Here is an 18,657-nt window from a genome sequence, read left to right on the forward strand (position 1 = left end):
CGCCGGGTGTCCATTCACTTCCGGTCTACACTTTTACCTTTTACTTCCAAGCAAGCGTCTGCTTTCAGACCACAGGGTGACCCTTCACTTCCAGTGTACACGTTTACCTTTTACTTCCAAGCAAGCGTCTGCTTCCAGCCCGCCGGCTGACCATTCACTCCCGGTGTACACTTTTACCTTTTACTTCCAGGCAAGCGTCTGCTTCCAGCCCGCCGGGTGACCATTCACTTCCGGTCTACACTTTTACCTTTTACTTCCAGGCAAGCGTCTGCTTCCAGCCCGCCGGGTGACCATTCACTTCCGGCGTAACCGCTTAACCTTCTAGGTTTGCCGTCACAGTGCATTCCGCAATGCGATGGACATCTTACAAACTTAGTTTGTGTACATATTGTTAAACCATTGCAAGATGGCTGGCCACTGCTGTGAGCTTTACCAATGCAAATACAGGGAATCAACAAGCATTGGCAAAATCAGGCTAATTGGCTTTGTCAATGCTTGTTATTTTTAAACAGGGGGGTGAGAGTGAGCCTAATTCTTAGTTTTAGAATTGTGTGCTCCTCTTTTGTTTTTGTTTTTTGGAGCTAGGGAGGGGTGTTCTTCCTGGCTTTGGGTGGTCGGCTCCTGGTATTTAAGCCTGGCATTACCCCCGACCTTTTGATTTTACTAAACTTGTTTATATAATATACTAACTTACAGGGGCTTTCAGACAGCCCTCTTCCATGGGTCTGCTGTATGATCATTCCCAGTTTTCTACCACCCGCTACAGCCAACAGCTTAGGATACAGGGTCCGCCCACTGCAGCCATTGGCTGACTTCACTGTGAGTGACGGCATTCTTCCCTTTCACAAGGGGCACACCCACACACAAGGTAGTTCCCTTAGGTGCCAGCAACCACTATGGCAATGAGTGCTTTTCAAGACCCAAAAAGATGTTTTGCTTTTAGCCAATGTTTTTTTAAATATGGGCAAGGCAGCTCCCCAAACAATAACGTTTTACAAAAAATGACAAAACAAACATTGACAAAGCCAAAAGTCTGGCAACCACGGCCAGAACCAATGCATTTGCCAATGCTTGCCACTTTGGGCGGGTGGCGTGCACCTGGTTTCTCGTTCTGTAGGTTGGGGTGCTCCTGTTTTTTCGCACTGAGATGAGTGTTCTTTGTTTCTAGCAGTGGGGCTGACGTTGCTCCTGATTTCAATGCGGGGGGGGGGGGGCTTGTGTTTTAATACAGGGAGATGGGGTTGTTCCTATTTTTTATGTGGCGGTTGCTCCTAGTTTTTGGTGCTTGAGGGAGGGCGGGGCGCTCCTGGTTGTTAGCGCTTGGAGGTGGGGTGCTCCTGGTTCAGTGCTAAGGCTGGGGTTCCCTCTGCTCCCAGTGCAGACAGGAATGGTTTTGGTGCGCCCCTTGTGAGCGTGTTGAGGGCACGCTCAGTACTTACCATGCTTTTTCTCCCCCCAGGGCCTGTCTGCGCCAGACCGGATCATGAACAATGAATCAGGCACCTGGGAGAACATAACTGACCGCGCCACGGTGAGTGCCTGTGCCACGGTGAGTGCCTGTGCCACGGTGAGTGCCTGCGCCACGGTGAGTGCCTGTGCCACGGCGAGTGCCTGTGCCACGGTGAGTGCCTGTGCCACGGTGAGTGCCTGTGCCACGGTGGCTGCCTGTGCCACGGTGAGTGCCTGTGCCACGGTGAGTGCCTGTGCCATGGTGAGTGCCTGTGCCACGGTGGCTGCCTGTGCTACGGTGAGTGCCTGTGCCACGGTGAGTGCCTGTGCCACGGTGAGTGCCTGTGCCACGGTGAGTGCCTGTGCCACGGTGAGTGCCTGCGCCACGGTGAGTGCCTGTGCCACGGTGAGTGCCTGTGCCACGGTGAGTGCCTGCGCCACGGTGAGTGCCTGTGCCACGGCGAGTGCCTGTGCCACGGTGAGTGCCTGTGCCACGGTGGCTGCCTGTGCCACGGTGAGTGCCTGTGCCACGGTGAGTGCCTGTGCCACGGTGAGTGCCTGTGCCACGGTGAGTGCCTGTGCCACGGTGGCTGCCTGTGCTACGGTGAGTGCCTGTGCCACGGTGAGTGCCTGTGCCACGGTGAGTGCCTGTGCCACGGAGAGTGCCTGTGCCACGGTGAGTGCCTGTGCCACGGTGAGTGCCTGTGCCACGGTGGCTGCCTGTGCCACGGTGAGTGCCTGTGCCACGGTGAGTGCCTGTGCCATTGTCCCTGGGCTGAAGTGCCTGTGTAGTTGTGCCTTAGCAAGGGAAATACCTCTGCCTCGGTGAGTGCTTGTGCCTCGGGCCTAGGTCACAGTGAGTTCCAGGCACTGGATCACAGTGCAGTGTCTGCTATAGTTGCAGGCACCAGGGGTGAGTGTTTGATTTGCTCCAACGCTCCGTCCATCATCCCCTTTTGTACCGCTTTGTTCGCCCTAAGTTGGCAGGGTATGCTCAGACGTGAGTCCCTTGCTCACTTGGCCACTGGATTCAAGCAAGCCGGGCTGATGACAGCTGATTAGCCAGAAACCGGTCCCCGGATGCTTGTTTCCGGTCCAGGGAAGACATGGCTTGGCAGTTCGGGCTGGACTGTTCCCATGAGGCACAGGGTCAGACTGATTTGCATATGGCCATGTCTGAACTAAGTGAGCTAAAGAACGATGATGGATGAATCCCAGATCAGTCGACTGGGGGTGAGTGTTTGATTTGCTCAAACGCTCCGTCCATCATCACCTTTGGTATTGCGTTGTTCCAGACACTGGCATGCAGTGCAGTGTCAGCCTTCATTCCAGGCAATGGCATGCAGTGTGGTGTCTCTTTCGGTACAGGACCTTGCTGTGCTGTGAATGCAGTGACCCCCTTGGCAGGCAGTGCGGTGTCTCTTGCAGTGCAGTGACCCCCTTGGCATTCAGTGAAGTATCTCTTGCAGTGTAGTGACCTCCTTGGCATTCAGTGCGGTGTCTCTTTCACTGCAGTGACCCCTTGGCATGCAGTGAAGTCTCTCTTGCAGTGCAGTGACCCCCTTGGCATGCAGCGCGGTGTCTCTTGCAGTGCAGTGACCCCTTGGCATGCAGTGAAGTCTCCCTTGCAGTGCTGTGACCCCCTTGGCATGCAGTGCGGTGTCTCTTGCAGTGCAGTGACCCCCTTGGCATGCAGTGCAGTGTCTCTTGCAGTGCAGTGACCCCTTGACATGCAGTGAAGTCTCTCTTGCAGTGCAGTGAACCCCCTTGGCATGCAGTTAAGTGTCTCTTGCAGTGCAGTGACCTCCTTGGCATGCAGTGCGGTGTCTCTTGCAGTTCAGTGACCTCTTGGCATGCAGTGAAGTCTCTCTTGAAGTGCAGTGATCCCCTTGGTATGCAGTGCGGCGTCTCTTGCAGTGCAGTGACCCCTTGGCATGCAGTGAAGTCTCTCTTGCAGTGCAGTGATCCCCAAGGCATGCAGTGCGGTGTCTCTTGCAGTGCAGTGCCCACTTGGCATGCAGTGAAGTCTCTCTTGCAGTGCAGTGACCCCTTGGCATGCAGTGAAGTCTCTCTTGCAGTGCAGTGATCCCCTTGGCATGCATTGCGGTGTCTCTTGCAGTGCAGTGAACCCTTGGCATGCAGTGAAGTCTCTTGCAGTGCAGTGACCCCCTTGGCATGCAGTGAAGTGTCTCTTGCAGTGCAGTGACCTCCTTGGCATTCAGTGCGGTGTCTCTTGCAGTGCAGTGACCCCTTGGCAAGCAGTGAAGTCTCTCTTGCAGTGCAGTGATCCCCTTGGCATGCATTGCGGTGTCTCTTGCAGTGCAGTGACCCCTTGGCATGCAGTGAAGTCTCTTGCAGTGCAGTGACCCCCTTGGCATGCAGTGAAGTCTCTCTTGCAGTGCAGTGACTTCCTTGGCATGCAGTGTGGTGTCTCTTGCAGTGCAGTGACCCCTTGGTATGCAGTGAAGTCTCTCTTGCAGTGTAGTGACCTCCTTGGCATGCAGTGCGGTGTCTTTTGCAGTGACCCCTTGGCATGCAGTGAAGTCTATCTTGCAGTGCAGTGATCCCCTTGGCATGCAGTGCGGTGTCTCTTGCAGTGCAGTGACCCCTTGGCATGCAGTGAAGTCTCTCTTGCAGTGCAGTGACCCCCTTGGCATGCAGTGAAGTGTCTCTTGCAGTGCAGTGACCTCCTTGGCATTCAGTGCGGTGTCTCTTGCAGTGCAGTGACCCCTTGGCAAGCAGTGAAGTCTCTCTTGCAGTGCAGTGATCCCCTTGGCATGCATTGCGGTGTCTCTTGCAGTGCAGTGACCCCTTGGCATGCAGTGAAGTCTCTTGCAGTGCAGTGACCCCCTTGGCATGCAGTGAAGTCTCTCTTGCAGTGCAGTGACTTCCTTGGCATGCAGTGTGGTGTCTCTTGCAGTGCAGTGACCCCTTGGTATGCAGTGAAGTCTCTCTTGCAGTGTAGTGACCTCCTTGGCATGCAGTGCGGTGTCTTTTGCAGTGACCCCTTGGCATGCAGTGAAGTCTATCTTGCAGTGCAGTGATCCCCTTGGCATGCAGTGCGGTGTCTCTTGCAGTGCAGTGACCCCTTGGCATGCAGTGAAGTCTCTCTTGCAGTGCAGTGACCCCCATGGCATGCAGTGAAGTGTCTCTTGCAGTGCAGTGACCTCCTTGGCATGCAGTACAGTGTCTCTTGCAGTGCAGTGACCCCTTGCATGCAGTGAAGTCTCTTGCAGTGCAGTGATCCCCTTGGCATGCAGTGCGGTGTCTCTTGCAGTACAGTGATCCCCTTGGCATGCAGTGAAGTCTCTCTTGCAGTGCAGTGACCCCCTTGGCGTGCAGTGAAGTGTCTCTTGCAGTGCAGTGATTCCCTTGGCATGCAGTGCGGTGTCTCTTGCAGTGCAGTGACCCCTTGGCATGCAGTGAAGTCTCTCTTGCATTGCAGTGACCCCCTTGGCATGCAGTGAAGGGTCTCTTGCAGTGCAGTGACCTCCTTGGCATGCAGTGCAGTCTCTCTTGCAGTGCAGTGACCCCCTTGGCGTGCAGTGAAATGTCTCTTGCAGTGCAGTGACCCCCTTGGCGTGCAGTGAAGTGTCTCTTGCAGTGCAGTGACCCCCTTGGCATGCAGTGAAGTGTCTCTTGCAGTACAGAGACCCCCTTGGCGTGCAGTGAAGTGTTTCCTTCAGTGCAGTGACCCCATTGGCATGCAGTGAAGTGTCTCTTGAGGTGCAGTGACACCCTTGGCGTGCAGTGAAATGTCTCTTGCAGTACAGTGACACCCTTGGCGTGCAGTGAAGTGTCTCCTTCAGTGCAGTGACCCGTTGGCATGCAGTGAAGTGTCTCTTGCAGTGCACTGACCTCCTTGGCATGCAGTGAAGTCTCTTGCAGTGCAGTGACCCCCTTGGCATGCAGTGAAGTGTCTCTTGCAGTGCAGTGACTTCCTTGGCATGCAGTGTGGTGTCTCTTGCAGTGCAGTGACCCCATTGGCATGCAGTGAAGTGTCTCTTGAGGTGCAGTGACACCCTTGGCGTGCAGTGAAATGTCTCTTGCAGTACAGTGACACCCTTGGCGTGCAGTGAAGTGTCTCCTTCAGTGCAGTGACCCGTTGGCATGCAGTGAAGTGTCTCTTGCAGTGCACTGACCTCCTTGGCATGCAGTGAAGTCTCTTGCAGTGCAGTGACCCCCTTGGCATGCAGTGAAGTGTCTCTTGCAGTGCAGTGACTTCCTTGGCATGCAGTGTGGTGTCTCTTGCAGTGCAGTGACCCCTTGGCATGCAGTGAAGTCTCTCTTGCAGTGTAGTGACCTCCTTGGCATGTAGTGCGGTGTCTCTTGCAGTGACCCCTTGGCATGCAGTGAAGTTATCTTGCAGTGCAGTGATCCCCTTGGCATGCAGTGCAGTGTCTCTTGCAGTGCAGTGACCCCTTGGCATGCAGTGAAGTCTCTCTTGCAGTGCAGTGATCCCCTTGGCATGCAGTGAAGTGTATCTTGCAGTGCAGTGACCTCCTTGGCATGCAGTGTGGTGTCTCTTGCAGTGCAGTGACCCCTTGGCATGCAGTCAAGTCTCTTGCAGTGCAGTGATCCCCTTGGCATGCAGTGCGGTGTCTCTTGCAGTGCAGTGACCCCTTCGCATGCAGTGAAGTCTCTCTTGCAGTGCAGTGACCCCCTTGGCGTGCAGTGAAGTGTCTCTTGCAGTGCAGTGATCCCCTTGGCATGCAGTGCGGTGTCTCTTGCAGTGCAGTGACCCCTTGGCATGCAGTGAAGTCTCTCTTGCATTGCAGTGACCCCCTTGGCATGCAGTGAAGGGTCTCTTGCAGTGCAATGACCTCCTTGGCATGCAGTGCAGTCTCTCTTGCAGTGCAGTGACCCACTTGGCGTGCAGTGAAATGTCTCTTGCAGTGCAGTGACCCCCTTGGCGTGCAGTGAAGTGTCTCTTGCAGTGCAGTGACCCCCTTGGCATGCAGTGAAGTGTCTCTTGCAGTACAGAGACCCCCTTGGCGTGCAGTGAAGTGTCTCCTTCAGTGCAGTGACCCCATTGGCATGCAGTGAAGTGTCTCTTGAGGTGCAGTGACCCCCTTGGCGTGCAGTGAAATGTCTCTTGCAGTACAGTGACCCCCTTGGCGTGCAGGGAAGTGTCTCCTTCAGTGCAGTGACCCGTTGGCATGCAGTGAAGTCTCTCTTGCAGTGCAGTGACCCCTTGGCATGCAGTGAAGTCTCTCTTGCAGTGCAGTGACCCCTTGGCATGCAGTGAAGTCTCTCTTGCAGTGCAGTGACCCCCTTGGCGTGCAGTGCAGCATGGCAGTGCGCTGATCCCTTCCTCCTCTCGCTCTCCACAGGCCGCCCCCAGTGAGGAAGGCAAGCAGGATGGCTACGTGCTCCTCCTGGTTCTGCTCTCCATCTTCATCGGGGGCACGCTGGTCATCCTCTCGGGGCTGCTGATTATCTGCCGCCGGTGCTGTGAGGCCGATCGCCGCTACTCCAGGTGAGTGCACCGGGCAGACCTTCCGCCACCCTCTGCACCAGGGAGGGCGACGGAGGCTAGCGCCCAGGGGGAGGGAGGGGCGAGGGCGGACCATCCTGTGATCCAGGTAGGGCGACGCACGCTAGTGCCCAGGGGGAGGGACCGATGAGGGCAGACACTCCTGTGAGCTAGGGAGGGCGACATAGGCTAGCACCCAGGAGGAGGGAGGGACGAGGGCAGACCATCCTGTGAGCCAGGGAGGGCGACGCACGCTAGTGCCCAGGGGGAGGGACCATCCTGTGAGCCAGGGAGGGCGACGCAGGCTAGTGCCCAGGGGGAGGGAGGGGCGAGGGCAGACCATCCTGAGAGCCAGAGAGGGCGACGCACGCTAGTGCCCAGGGGGAGGGACGGATGAGGGCAGACCATCCTGAGAGCCAGGGAGGGCGACGCACGCTAGTGCCCAGGGGGAGGGACGGATGAGGGCGGACCATCCTGTGAGCCGGGGAGGGCGATGCACACTAGTGCCCAGGTGGAGGGACGAATGAGGGCAGACCATCCTGTGAGCCAGGGAGGGCGACGCACGCTAGTGCCCAGGGGGAGGGAGGGGCGAGGGCAGACCATCCTGAGAGCCAGGGAGGGCGACGCAGGCTAGTGCCCAGGGGGAGGGACCGATTAGGGCAGACCATCCTGTGAGCCAGGGAGGGCGATGCACGCTAGTGCCCAGGGGGAGGGACGGATGAGGGCAGACCATCCTGTGAGCCAGGGAGGGCGATGCACGCTAGTGCCCAGGTGGAGGGACGGATGAGGGCAGACCATCCTGTGAGCCAGGGAGGGCGATGCACGCTAGTGCCCAGGGGGAGGGACGGATGAGGGCGGACCATCCTGTGAGCCAGGGAGGGCGATGCACGCTAGTGCCCAGGTGGAGGGACGGATGAGGGCAGACAATCCAGTGAGCCAGGGAGGGCGATGCATGCTAGTGCCCAGGGGGAGGGACGGATGAGGGCAGACCATTCCTGTGAGCCAGGGAGGGCGATGCACGCTAGTGCCCAGGGGGAGGGACGGATGAGGGCGGACCATCCTGTGAGCTAGGGAGGGCGATGCACGCTAGTGCCCAGGTGGAGGGACGGATGAGGGCAGACCATCCTGTGAGCCAGGGAGGGCGACGCAGGCTAGTGCCCAGGGGAAGGGAGGGACGAGGGCGGACCATCCTGTGAGCCAGGGAGGGCGATGCACGCTAGTGCCCAGGGGGAGGGAAGGACGAGAGTAGACCATCCTGTGAGCCAGGGAGGGCGATGCACGCTAGTGCCCAGGGGGAGGGACGGATGAGGGTGGACCATCCTGTGAGCTAGGGAGGGCGATGCACGCTAGTGCCCAGGTGGAGGGACGGATGAGGGCGTACCATCCTGTGAGCCAGGGAGGGCGACGCAGGCTAGTGCCCAGGGGGAGGGAGGGACGAGGGCAGACCATCCTGTGAGCCAGGGAGGGCGATGCACGCTAGTGCCCAGGGGGAGGGAGGGACGAGGGCAGACCATCCTGTGAGCCAGGGAGGGCGACACACGCTAGTGCCCAGGGGGAGGGAGGGACGAGGGCGGACCATCCTGCCTGTGAGCCAGGGAGGGCGAGGGAGGCTAGTGCCCAGGGGGAGGGAGGGGCGAGGGCAGACCTCCCTGTGAGCCAGGGAGGGCGACACACTCTAGTGCCCAGGGGAAGGGAGGGAGGGTAAAACTCTGATAAAAATGCCCCTCCCCGGCCTCTCCGCCACCTATTCTCCCCCTTCTCCATCCCTAAGCATCTACTGTGATTGTCTCATCTCCTTCCTCTCTGCCTGCTCTCACCTTTCTCTTTGTCACTGTACCCTCACTGCTCGCCGGCTCTCTCTCTTCCCCTCTCTCTCTCTCTCTCCCTCCATTCCCCTCCCCATGCTCCTCTCTTCATTCCTCCTTCTGACCCTTTCTGCCCCTTCTCTCATTCTTTCTAGAGCCAGTGACGATCCGGAGAAAACCAACACTACCTATCTGGAGGAGGCAGGCCCTCCCCACGGTGAGTACCACTGCTCCCCGCCCCACCCAGAGAGAGTTTCACCTGCCCCCTCCCTCCCCAGGAGGGAGGTCCAAGTGACCCCAACAGAGTCAATATGAACTACCCCCCTCAGGATAATATCTGCCCACTCGACACCAAGAGAGAGTAGAACCTACCCCCTCCCCACCCACCAAGAGAATTCCACCTGCCCCACACAAGATGGCGGGACATGTTTATGACCTGCTCCTTCAAACCAGTCACTGCCAACTGCACCTCCTCTAGTTCTGCCCCACAGGATCTACACTAAAAAGACTCCAGTGGGTCCTGTCTTAAACTGCGAGCACTGCGAGAGCTGCTCCTCTGCTAGTCTCACCCTGCACTGCGAGAGCAGCTCCTCTGCTAGTCTCACCCTGCACTGCAAAAGTCCCATACTGCACTGCGAGAGCAGCTCTGCTGCTAGTCCCATCCTGCACTGCGAGAGCAGCTCTGCTGCTAGTCTCACCCTGCACTGCGAGAGCAGCTCCTCTGCTAGTCTCACCCTGCACTGCGAGAGCAGCTCCTCTGCTAGTCTTACCCTGCACTGCAAAAGTCCCATACTGCACTGCGAGAGCAGCTCTGCTGCTAGTCCCATCCTGCACTGCGAGCACTGCAAGAGCAGCTCCTCTGCTAGTCCCATCCTGCACTGCGAGCACTGCAAGAGCAGCTCCTCTGCTAGTCCCATCCTGCACTGCGAGCACTGCAAGAGCAGCTCCTCTGCTAGTCCCATCCTGCACTGCGAGCACTGCAGGAGCAGCTCTTGTGCTAGTCCCATCCTGCACTGCGAGCACTGCAAGAGCAGCTCTTCTGCTAGTCCCATCCTGCACTGCGAACACTGCAAGAGCAGCTCTTCTGCTAGTCCCATCCTGCACTGCGAGCACTGCAAGAGCGGCTCCACTGCTAGTCTCACCCTGCACTGCGAGCACTGCGAAAGCGGCTCTTCTGCTAGTCCCATCCTGCACTGCGAGAGCAGCTCTGCTGCTAGTCCCATCCTGCACTGCGAGCACTGCAAGATCAGCTCCTCTGCTAGTCCCATCCTGCACTGCGAGCACTGCAGGAGCAGCTCTTGTGCTAGTCCCATCCTGCACTGCGAGCACTGCAAGAGCAGCTCTTCTGCTAGTCCCATCCTGCACTGCGAACACTGCAAGAGCAGCTCTTCTGCTAGTCCCATCCTGCACTGCGAGCACTGCAAGAGCGGCTCCTCTGCTAGTCTCACCCTGCACTGCGAGCACTGCGAAAGCAGCTCTTCTGCTAGTCCCATCCTGCACTGCGAGAGCAGCTCTGCTGCTAGTCCCATCCTGCACTGCGAGCACTGCAAGATCAGCTCCTCTGCTAGTCCCATCCTGCACTGCGAGCACTGCAGGAGCAGCTCTTGTGCTAGTCCCATCCTGCACTGCGAGCACTGCAAGAGCAGCTCTTCTGCTAGTCCCATCCTGCACTGCGAACACTGCAAGAGCAGCTCTTCTGCTAGTTCCATCCTGCACTGCGAGCACTGCAAGAGCGGCTCCTCTGCTAGTCTCATCCTGCACTGCGAGCACTGCGAAAGCGGCTCTTCTGCTAGTCCCATCGTGCCCTGCAAGAGCGACTCCTCTGCTAGTCCCATCCTGCACTGCGAGCACTGCAAGAGCGGCTCCTCTGCTAGTCCCTTCCTGCACTGCGAGCCCCGCGAGAGGAGCTCCTCTGCTAGTCCCATCCTCCACTGCGAGCACTGCAAGAGCAGCTCCTCTGCTAGTCCCATCCTGCACTGCGAGCACTGCAGGAGCAGCTCTTCTGCTAGTCCCATCCTGCACTGCGAGCACTGCAAGAACGGCTCCTCTGCTAGTCCCATCCTGCACTGCGAGCACTGCAAGAGTGGCTCCTCTGCTAGTCTCACCCTGCACTGCGAGCACTGCGAAAGCGGCTCTTCTGCTAGGCCCATCCTGCCCTGCAAGAGCGGCTCCTCTGCTATTCCCATCCTGCACTGCGAGCACTGCAAGAGCGCCTCCTCTGCTAGTCCCATCCTGCACTGCGAGCACTGCAAGAGCGCCTCCTCTGCTAGTCCCATCCTGCACTGCGAGCACTGCAAGAGCGGCTCCTCTGCTAGTCCCATCCTGCACTGCGAGCACTGCAAGAGCGGCTCCTCTGCTAGTCTCACCCTGCACTGCGAGCACTGCGAAAGCGGCTCTTCTGCTAGGCCCATCCTGCCCTGCAAGAGTGGCTCCTCTGCTATTCCCATCCTGCACTGCGAGCACTGCAAGAGCGCCTCCTCTGCTAGTCCCATCCTGCACTGCGAGCACTGCAAGAGCGCCTCCTCTGCTAGTCCCATCCTGCACTGCGAGCACTGCAAGAGCAGCTCTTCTGCTAGTCCAATCCTGGACAGCGAGCACTGCAAGAGCGGCTCCACTTCTAGTCTCACCCTGCACTGTGAGCACTGCAAGAGCGTCTCCTCTGCTAGTCCCATCCTGCACTGCAAGAGCGGCTCCTCTGCTAGTCCCATCCTGCACGTGAGAGCAGCTCCTCTGCAGTGCAGGATGGGATTCCAACACTGGGAACAGCACCAACACCCACTGACCAAGCAGGCAACCTAGGAGTCATCCTCAACTCCTCCCTCTCCATGTCTAAGCAGGTCAACGCCGTCTCCTCCTCCTGCTACAACACCCTCCGCATGCTCCGCAGGATCTACAAGTGGATCCCGACCGAAACTGAGTTGCCTGTGTGACTGGTGGTCGTTGCATTGCCCAGGCTGCCAGTGGCTGAGTTGCCTGCGTGACTGGTTGTCGTTGCATTGCCCAGGCTGCCAGTGACCCAGTTGCCTGCGTGACTGGTGGTCGTTGCATTGCCCAGGCTGCCAGTGACTCAGTTGCCTGCGTGATTGGTGGTCGTTGCATTGTCCAGGCTGCCAGTGACTCAGTTGCCTGCGTGATTGGTGGTCGTTGCATTGCCCAGGCTGCCAGTGACTCAGTTGCCTGCGTGATTGGTGGTCGTTGCATTGTCCAGGCTGCCAGTGACTCAATTGCCTGCGTGCCTGGTGGTCGTTGCATTGCCCAGGCTGCCAGTGACTCAGTTGCCTGCGTGATTGGTGGTCGTTGCATTGTCCAGGCTGCCAGTGACTCAATTGCCTGCGTGACTGGTGGTTGTTGCATTGCCCAGGCTGCCAGTGACTCAGTTGCCTGCGTGACTGGTGGTCGTTGCATTGCCCAGGCTGCCAGTGACTCAGTTGCCTGCGTGATTGGTGGTTGTTGCATTGTCCAGGCTGTCAGTGACTCAGTTGCCTGCGTGATTGGTGGTTGTTGCATTGCCCAGGCTGCCAGTGGCTCAGTTGCCTGCGTGACTGGTGGTCGTTGCATTGCCCAGGCTGCCAGTGACTCAGTTGCCTGCGTGGTTGGTGGTTGTTGCATTGCCCAGGCCGCCAGTGGCTCAGTTGCCTACGTGATTGGTGGTTGTTGCATTGCCCAGGCCGCCAGTGGCTCAGTTGCCTGCGTGACTGGTGGTCGTTGCATTGCCCAGGCTGCCAGTGACTCAGTTGCCTGTGTGATTGGTGGTTGTTGCATTGTCCAGGCTGCCAGTGACTCAGTTGCCTACGTGATTGGTGGTTGTTGCATTGTCCAGGCTGCCAGTGACTCAATTGCCTGCGTGACTGGTTGCATATCACAGGCTGCCAGTGACTCAGTTGCCTGTGTGATTGGTGGTTGTTGCATTGTCCAGGCTGCCAGTGACTCAGTTGCCTACGTGATTGGTGGTCGTTGCATTGCCCAGGCTGCCAGTGACTCAGTTGCCTGCGTGATTGGTGGTTGTTGCATTGTCCAGGCTGTCAGTGACTCAGTTGCCTGCGTGATTGGTGGTTGTTGCATTGCCCAGGCTGCCAGTGGCTCAGTTGCCTGCGTGACTGGTGGTCGTTGCATTGCCCAGGCTGCCAGTGACTCAGTTGCCTGCGTGATTGGTGGTTGTTGCATTGCCCAGGCCGCCAGTGGCTCAGTTGCCTACGTGATTGGTGGTTGTTGCATTGCCCAGGCCGCCAGTGGCTCAGTTGCCTGCGTGACTGGTGGTCGTTGCATTGCCCAGGCTGCCAGTGACTCAGTTGCCTGTGTGATTGGTGGTTGTTGCATTGTCCAGGCTGCCAGTGACTCAGTTGCCTACGTGATTGGTGGTTGTTGCATTGTCCAGGCTGCCAGTGACTCAATTGCCTGCGTGACTGGTTGCATATCACAGGCTGCCAGTGACTCAGTTGCCTGTGTGATTGGTGGTTGTTGCATTGTCCAGGCTGCCAGTGACTCAGTTGCCTGCGTGATTGGTGGTTGTTGCATTGTCCAGGCTGTCAGTGACTCAGTTGCCTGCGTGATTGGTGGTTGTTGCATTGCCCAGGCTGCCAGTGGCTCAGTTGCCTGCGTGACTGGTGGTCGTTGCATTGCCCAGGCTGCCAGTGACTCAGTTGCCTGCGTGATTGGTGGTTGTTGCATTGCCCAGGCCGCCAGTGGCTCAGTTGCCTACGTGATTGGTGGTTGTTGCATTGCCCAGGCCGCCATTGGCTCAGTTGCCTGCGTGACTGGTGGTCGTTGCATTGCCCAGGCTGCCAGTGACTCAGTTGCCTGTGTGATTGGTGGTTGTTGCATTGTCCAGGCTGCCAGTGACTCAGTTGCCTACGTGATTGGTGTTTGTTGCATTGTCCAGGCTGCCAGTGACTCAATTGCCTGCGTGACTGGTTGCATATCACAGGCTGCCAGTGACTCAGTTGCCTGTGTGATTGGTGGTTGTTGCATTGTCCAGGCTGCCAGTGACTCAGTTGCCTACGTGATTGGTGGTTGTTGCATTGTCCAGGCTGCCAGTGCCTCAATTGCCTGCGTGACTGGTTGCATATCCCAGGCTGCCAGTGGCTCAGTTGCCTGTGTGACTGGTGGTCACTGCATTGCTTGGGCTGCTGGTGGTTCCACTGCCTGGGCTGTGTAGCCGTTCCATTGCCTCGGTTACTGATGGTCCCTCAATGGCGTGGGCTGCCAGTGGTCTTTCCAGTCCCTGAGCTGTCAATGGGCTTCACAGCTTTCCAATTCCCTTGGCTGTTGGCAGTTTCTCTTACCGTTGCCGGTGCTGCTAGTGAGCTAATTGTCCAGGCGGCTGATTGTGTTCCCATTGCTCACACAGCAGGTGATCTTTTTATAGTTGCCAGCGGTTCTCATTGCCTCGGATGTTGGATAGCTTCTCAATGTCTGGGTTGCTGGTGATCTTCCAGTTACACACGCTGCTGGTAATTCTCTGATTGGATAGCATGCTTGTGGCCTGGGTGCTTTTTAACGTGTCTAGGCTGCCGGTAGTCTGCACATTGCCTTGGCTGATAGTTGAATCCTTGTTGCTTGGAATTTGAGTGATCTTGGAACAAGGTGGTCTTTATGTTGTCTGGGTGTCTAGGGGTCTTTGCATTACTGTGGCTGTTAGTTGACTCCTCACTGGTTGGAATGTGATAGTCTTTGCTTGGATGGATAGGTGGTGGTTTCTGATTATCTAGGCTGCTTGTGGTATTCTGGTTGACTGTGCTGCTAGTGGTGTGCCTGATTACAGGGCTTTTACTTGTTTCTCATGGTCTAGGCTGCGCTTGGTTTCTCCTTGTCTGGGTTGTTGGTTGTTTTGTTTGTATGGGATGCTGGAAGTCTTCTCTTTGTCTGGACTGCTGCTGGTGTGTCATTGTCTGGGCTGTTGGTGGTTTCCCATTGTCAGTGCTGCTGCTGCTTCCTCATTGGGCTACTATTGGTGGTTTCTCATTGTCTGGGTTCTTTTAAGTCTTCTCATTGTCTGGTCTGCAGGTGGCCTTTCCATGGTTTAGGCTGCTGCTGGTTTCTCATTGTCTGGGCTGTTGCTGGTTTCTCATTGTCTGGGCTGCTGCTGGTTTCTCATTTGGTTGCTGCTGGTTTCTCATTTGGTTGCTGTTGGTTTCTCATTGTCTGGGCTGTTGCTGGTTTCTCATTGTCTGGGCTGCTGCTGGTTTCTCATTTGGTTGCTGCTGGTTTCTCATTTGGTTGCTGTTGGTTTCTCATTGTCTGGGCTGCTGCTGGTTTCTCATTTGGTTGCTGTTGGTTTCTCATTGTCTGGGCTGCTGCTGGTTTCTCATTGTCTGGGCTGCTGCTGGTTTCTCATTTGGTTGCTGTTGGTTTCTCATTGTCTGGGCTGCTGCTGGTTTTTCATTGTCTGGGCTGCTGCTGGTTTCTCATTTGGTTGCTGTTGGTTTCTCATTGTCTGAGCTGCTGGTGGTTTCTCATTGTCTGGGCTGTTGGTGGTTTTGCATTACATAGGATACTAATGGTGTTCTCATTGTCTGGGCTGCTGGTGGTTTCTCATTGTCTGGGCTGTTGGTGGTCTTTTCGTTGCTTTGACTGCTGCTAGTTTCTTATGGTTGGGGCTTCTGGTGGCCCTCTTTTTGTCTAGGCTCCTGCCATTGCAGCCTCTCATTGTCTGGTGGTCTTCTCTTTGCTTAGGCTGCTGCTGGTTTTTCATATTCTGTGCCTCTAGTAGTTCCACATTGGGCGGCTGGTGGTTACACATTAGGGTGTTGGTGGTTTCTCATTTTCCGGGCAGCTGTTGGTTTCTCATTGGGCTGCTGCTCGTTTCTCATTGTCGGGCCGCGGGAGGTTTTCTGTTTGCCTGGGCTGCTACTGGGCTTCCCGTTCCCAGGATGTTGGTGGCAGTCTTCTTATTTCCAGATGTGTTGATTTTTTTCTCATTTCCCCTTTCCTGTCCAGCAGAGATCACCATCCGGGTGGATGAGGTGGAGTGTCTGTCTGCCTCCAGCTACCACGATGCTGAGTCTGAGCGCTTCCTGTCCACCTGCTCCACTGGTCGGCGCGTCTCCTTCAATGAAGCTGCCCTCTTTGACCAGGGCAAGAAGGCACAGGAGAAGGGAAGGAGGTAAGCAGGGGGCAGGAACTTTACCACTTCACATGGTGCAGGGAGTGGAGTTGCACATTTTAAGCAAGAGAGTGCCTTCCACAGGCGGACTGTGCTGGGGGTGATGTGGGGGGGGGGGGAGTGGGGGTTGGGGACTTTGGCAGGTGAGGGTAGAGGAGGGGCTAAGACGCTGCCCGGGAGGCTGTCTGTCTTGTTAGTGGTCTTCAAGTCTGGACCATACATATGGGAGGGCAGTGCAGTGGCCTCTTCTTCTAGAACACACAAGGTGCCGGTGGAGTGGGTCATAGATGGGAAGAGGCTACTGCAGGAGGGCTGTGCGGGGGATTCTACTGAAAAACCACAGTGTGGGGGTGACGTCCTCCAGCGGATGATGCATTGGAGGTCCACAGCTAGAAAGCGCAGCGGGAGATGCAGGACGGGTGCTGGGGTGGTGGCTCAGGGTTCGGTTATCAACACTTGGACGAAACACTTGATAGGGAGAGTGTTCCTGGGACATTAAACACAGGGGATGGACATGGATGTGAACGGTGGATGTGGACTTCCACCGCTATACGCGGCTTGGGGGAGGAGGAATGCCACATGAGAGTTGGGGAGGGACATCCATCGCTGGGGAGGCACTTCCACATGTGTGAGGGGAGGCCACCTTTTTGCATGAAATGGGGGAGGGGCCTACAAAGCTCAACATAATATGGCAGAGGAGCTTCCACAGCCGGACCTGGCACGTGCATGTGGTGGGGTCTTCTGTAGCTGCCAATACATGGGGGGCATCAATCTCTCGACATGGTGATGGTGGAGACTCCACATTTGGGCATGGATGGGCAGGGCTTCCACCACTGACCTGTGTCTGCTGTCTCCTTTGCCGGCCTGGTTGTAGATACACGCTGACGGAGGGTGACTTCCACCACTTAAAGAACGCCCGCCTGACGCACCTGCACATCCCGTCGCCCACCCTGAAGATTGTCACTATCCACGAGGGTGACACCGGTGACACCAACAGCATTGCCATGACCCCCCGCAGGCCCCCGACACCTAACGCCAAGCTCTTCCTTTTCCAGGTGAGTGGCGGAATCAAGCCAGCTGCTGCAGCAAACACTTCCTGGGTGTGTGAGTGGTTATCTGGGTGTGTGAGTGTCTGTATGGTTGTGTGAGTGGGTGTGAGGGAATAGATGGGTGTGTGAGTGCTTCTGTGGGTGTGTGAGTGGTTATCTGGGTGTGTGAGTGGTTATCTGGGTGTGTGAGTGCTTCTGTGGGTGTGTGAGTGGTTATCTGGGTGTGTGAGTGCTTCTGTGGGTGTGTGAGTGGTTATCTGGGTGTGTGAGTGGTTATCTGGGTGTGTGAGTGGTTATCTGGGTGTGTGAGTGGTTATCTGGGTGTGTGAGTGGTTATCTGGGTGTGTGAGTGGTTATCTGGGTGTGTGAGTGCTTCTGTGGGTGTGTGAGTGGTTATCTGGGTGTGTGAGTGCTTCTGTGGGTGTGTGAGTGGTTATCTGGGTGTGTGAGTGGTTATCTGGGTGTGTGAGTGGTTATCTGGGTGTGTGAGTGGTTATCTGGGTGTGTGAGTGGTTATCTGGGTGTGTGAGGGGTTATCTGGGTGTGTGAGTGGCTGTATGGTTCTGTGAGTGGGTGTGAGGGAATAGATGGGTGTGTGAGTGCTTCTGTGGGTGTGTGAGTGGACGCATGAGTGGGTGAGTGCACCTTCGTCCAATGTGGAATAGAGGAGGGGAGTGTGTCGGTGACAGAGACCGCCCCCTCCAGTGTGGGACCGAGTGGGATCTGTGTGAGTGGCTTAGGATGAGCCCCCGCTAGCGTGGGACCGAGGGAGATGTCTGTATGTCTCATTCTTCTCTTTCCTCCTGTAGCCCCCGGTCAGCTCTCTACCTCAGACGGCCCTGACCACTCACACCATGAGCCCGAACTCCGCCCTCCCCGGTGACACCTTCAACTCCACAGTGGACACCAGCTTCCTGCAGGCCAGTCCCGGAGCCTCCGTCCATTCTGAAGATGGCATGTCGGTAAGTCCGCGGACAGGATCCCGCCCATATCAAAGCAACCTTTCCTCCTCATTTAATGCGGTCCCTCCCTTTAAAACTGTTCTCTCCCTTGCCGATACCCCAATTTCCCCAACCCATCGCCCTCCTTTCCGAGGTACAATTCTGTGAAAAGAGGCCTCTGTCTTTGCTCTTCGGAGGTGGCTGTGGGGGCAGGTAGAAGGGAGGGGAAACATCCTTTACGACGCAACTTTTACAACGCAACGCATTGCGCTGGGGGGCGCTCTAGGATAGGGAATACATTGAATTTACTATCCAACACCTTCCCTACTATCCACGGGGACTGGAGTTGGAATAGTAAATTAAACTATTCACTATCCAGCACCCCAAAGTGCTATGCGTTGTAAAGGCATGCGTTGTAAATACTACGTTGTAAAGGCATGCGTGGTAAAAGCATGCGTTGTAATGTCATACATCCAGAAGGGAGGCCAGGCAGCCCAGGTAAAGGCACCAATAACAAAAGGAAAGCGTAGAAGGCTTGACGGACTAGAGACCTCTCTAATGGGCGGCTCCAAGAGAGAGGCTTGTGCGGACGGAACAGTTCAATGCTTACGGAGTATGCAGTAAACGGTGTCCACTAGGACACAGTTTAGTTTTTCAAGGTCAACATTTACTGGGAGCCGCCCCTCCAAGTACCAATATTTGGAGGGGTAAAAAGGGAAAGAAACAGGAACGAAAAGCCGAACCAGACAAGCCGCGGGGCAGCATTAAAAGGCAGCTGCAAACTCTCGGGCGGGTGATAGCCATGTTTGGAGCTGGAGCGGCCAGGAGCTCAGGG

General features: G+C 56.6%; 1 protein-coding gene across 2 annotated transcripts in view; it reads left to right on the forward strand.

The window, feature by feature from the left end:
* The first annotated feature begins 1,457 nt into the window (after window positions 1-1,457).
* The window catches only part of CBARP (CACN subunit beta associated regulatory protein), a 49,591-nt gene continuing 32,391 nt past the window's right edge, over window positions 1,458-18,657 (forward strand). The window contains exons 1-6 of one of the 2 annotated variants that reach the window (XM_078670973.1): window positions 1,458-1,531; window positions 6,783-6,928; window positions 8,886-8,947; window positions 15,667-15,832; window positions 16,707-16,887; window positions 17,691-17,843. In XM_078670973.1, coding sequence (XP_078527099.1) covers window positions 1,484-1,531; window positions 6,783-6,928; window positions 8,886-8,947; window positions 15,667-15,832; window positions 16,707-16,887; window positions 17,691-17,843 — 756 coding nt within the window. In that variant the 5' untranslated portion in view covers window positions 1,458-1,483. The remainder of the gene's footprint in view (window positions 1,532-6,782; window positions 6,929-8,885; window positions 8,948-15,666; window positions 15,833-16,706; window positions 16,888-17,690; window positions 17,844-18,657) is intronic. The other variant, XM_078670974.1, reaches the window with a different exon arrangement.

Source organism: Lissotriton helveticus, chromosome 12, assembly GCF_964261635.1.
Source record: "Lissotriton helveticus chromosome 12, aLisHel1.1, whole genome shotgun sequence".
Classification (NCBI taxonomy): Eukaryota; Metazoa; Chordata; class Amphibia; order Caudata; family Salamandridae; genus Lissotriton; species Lissotriton helveticus.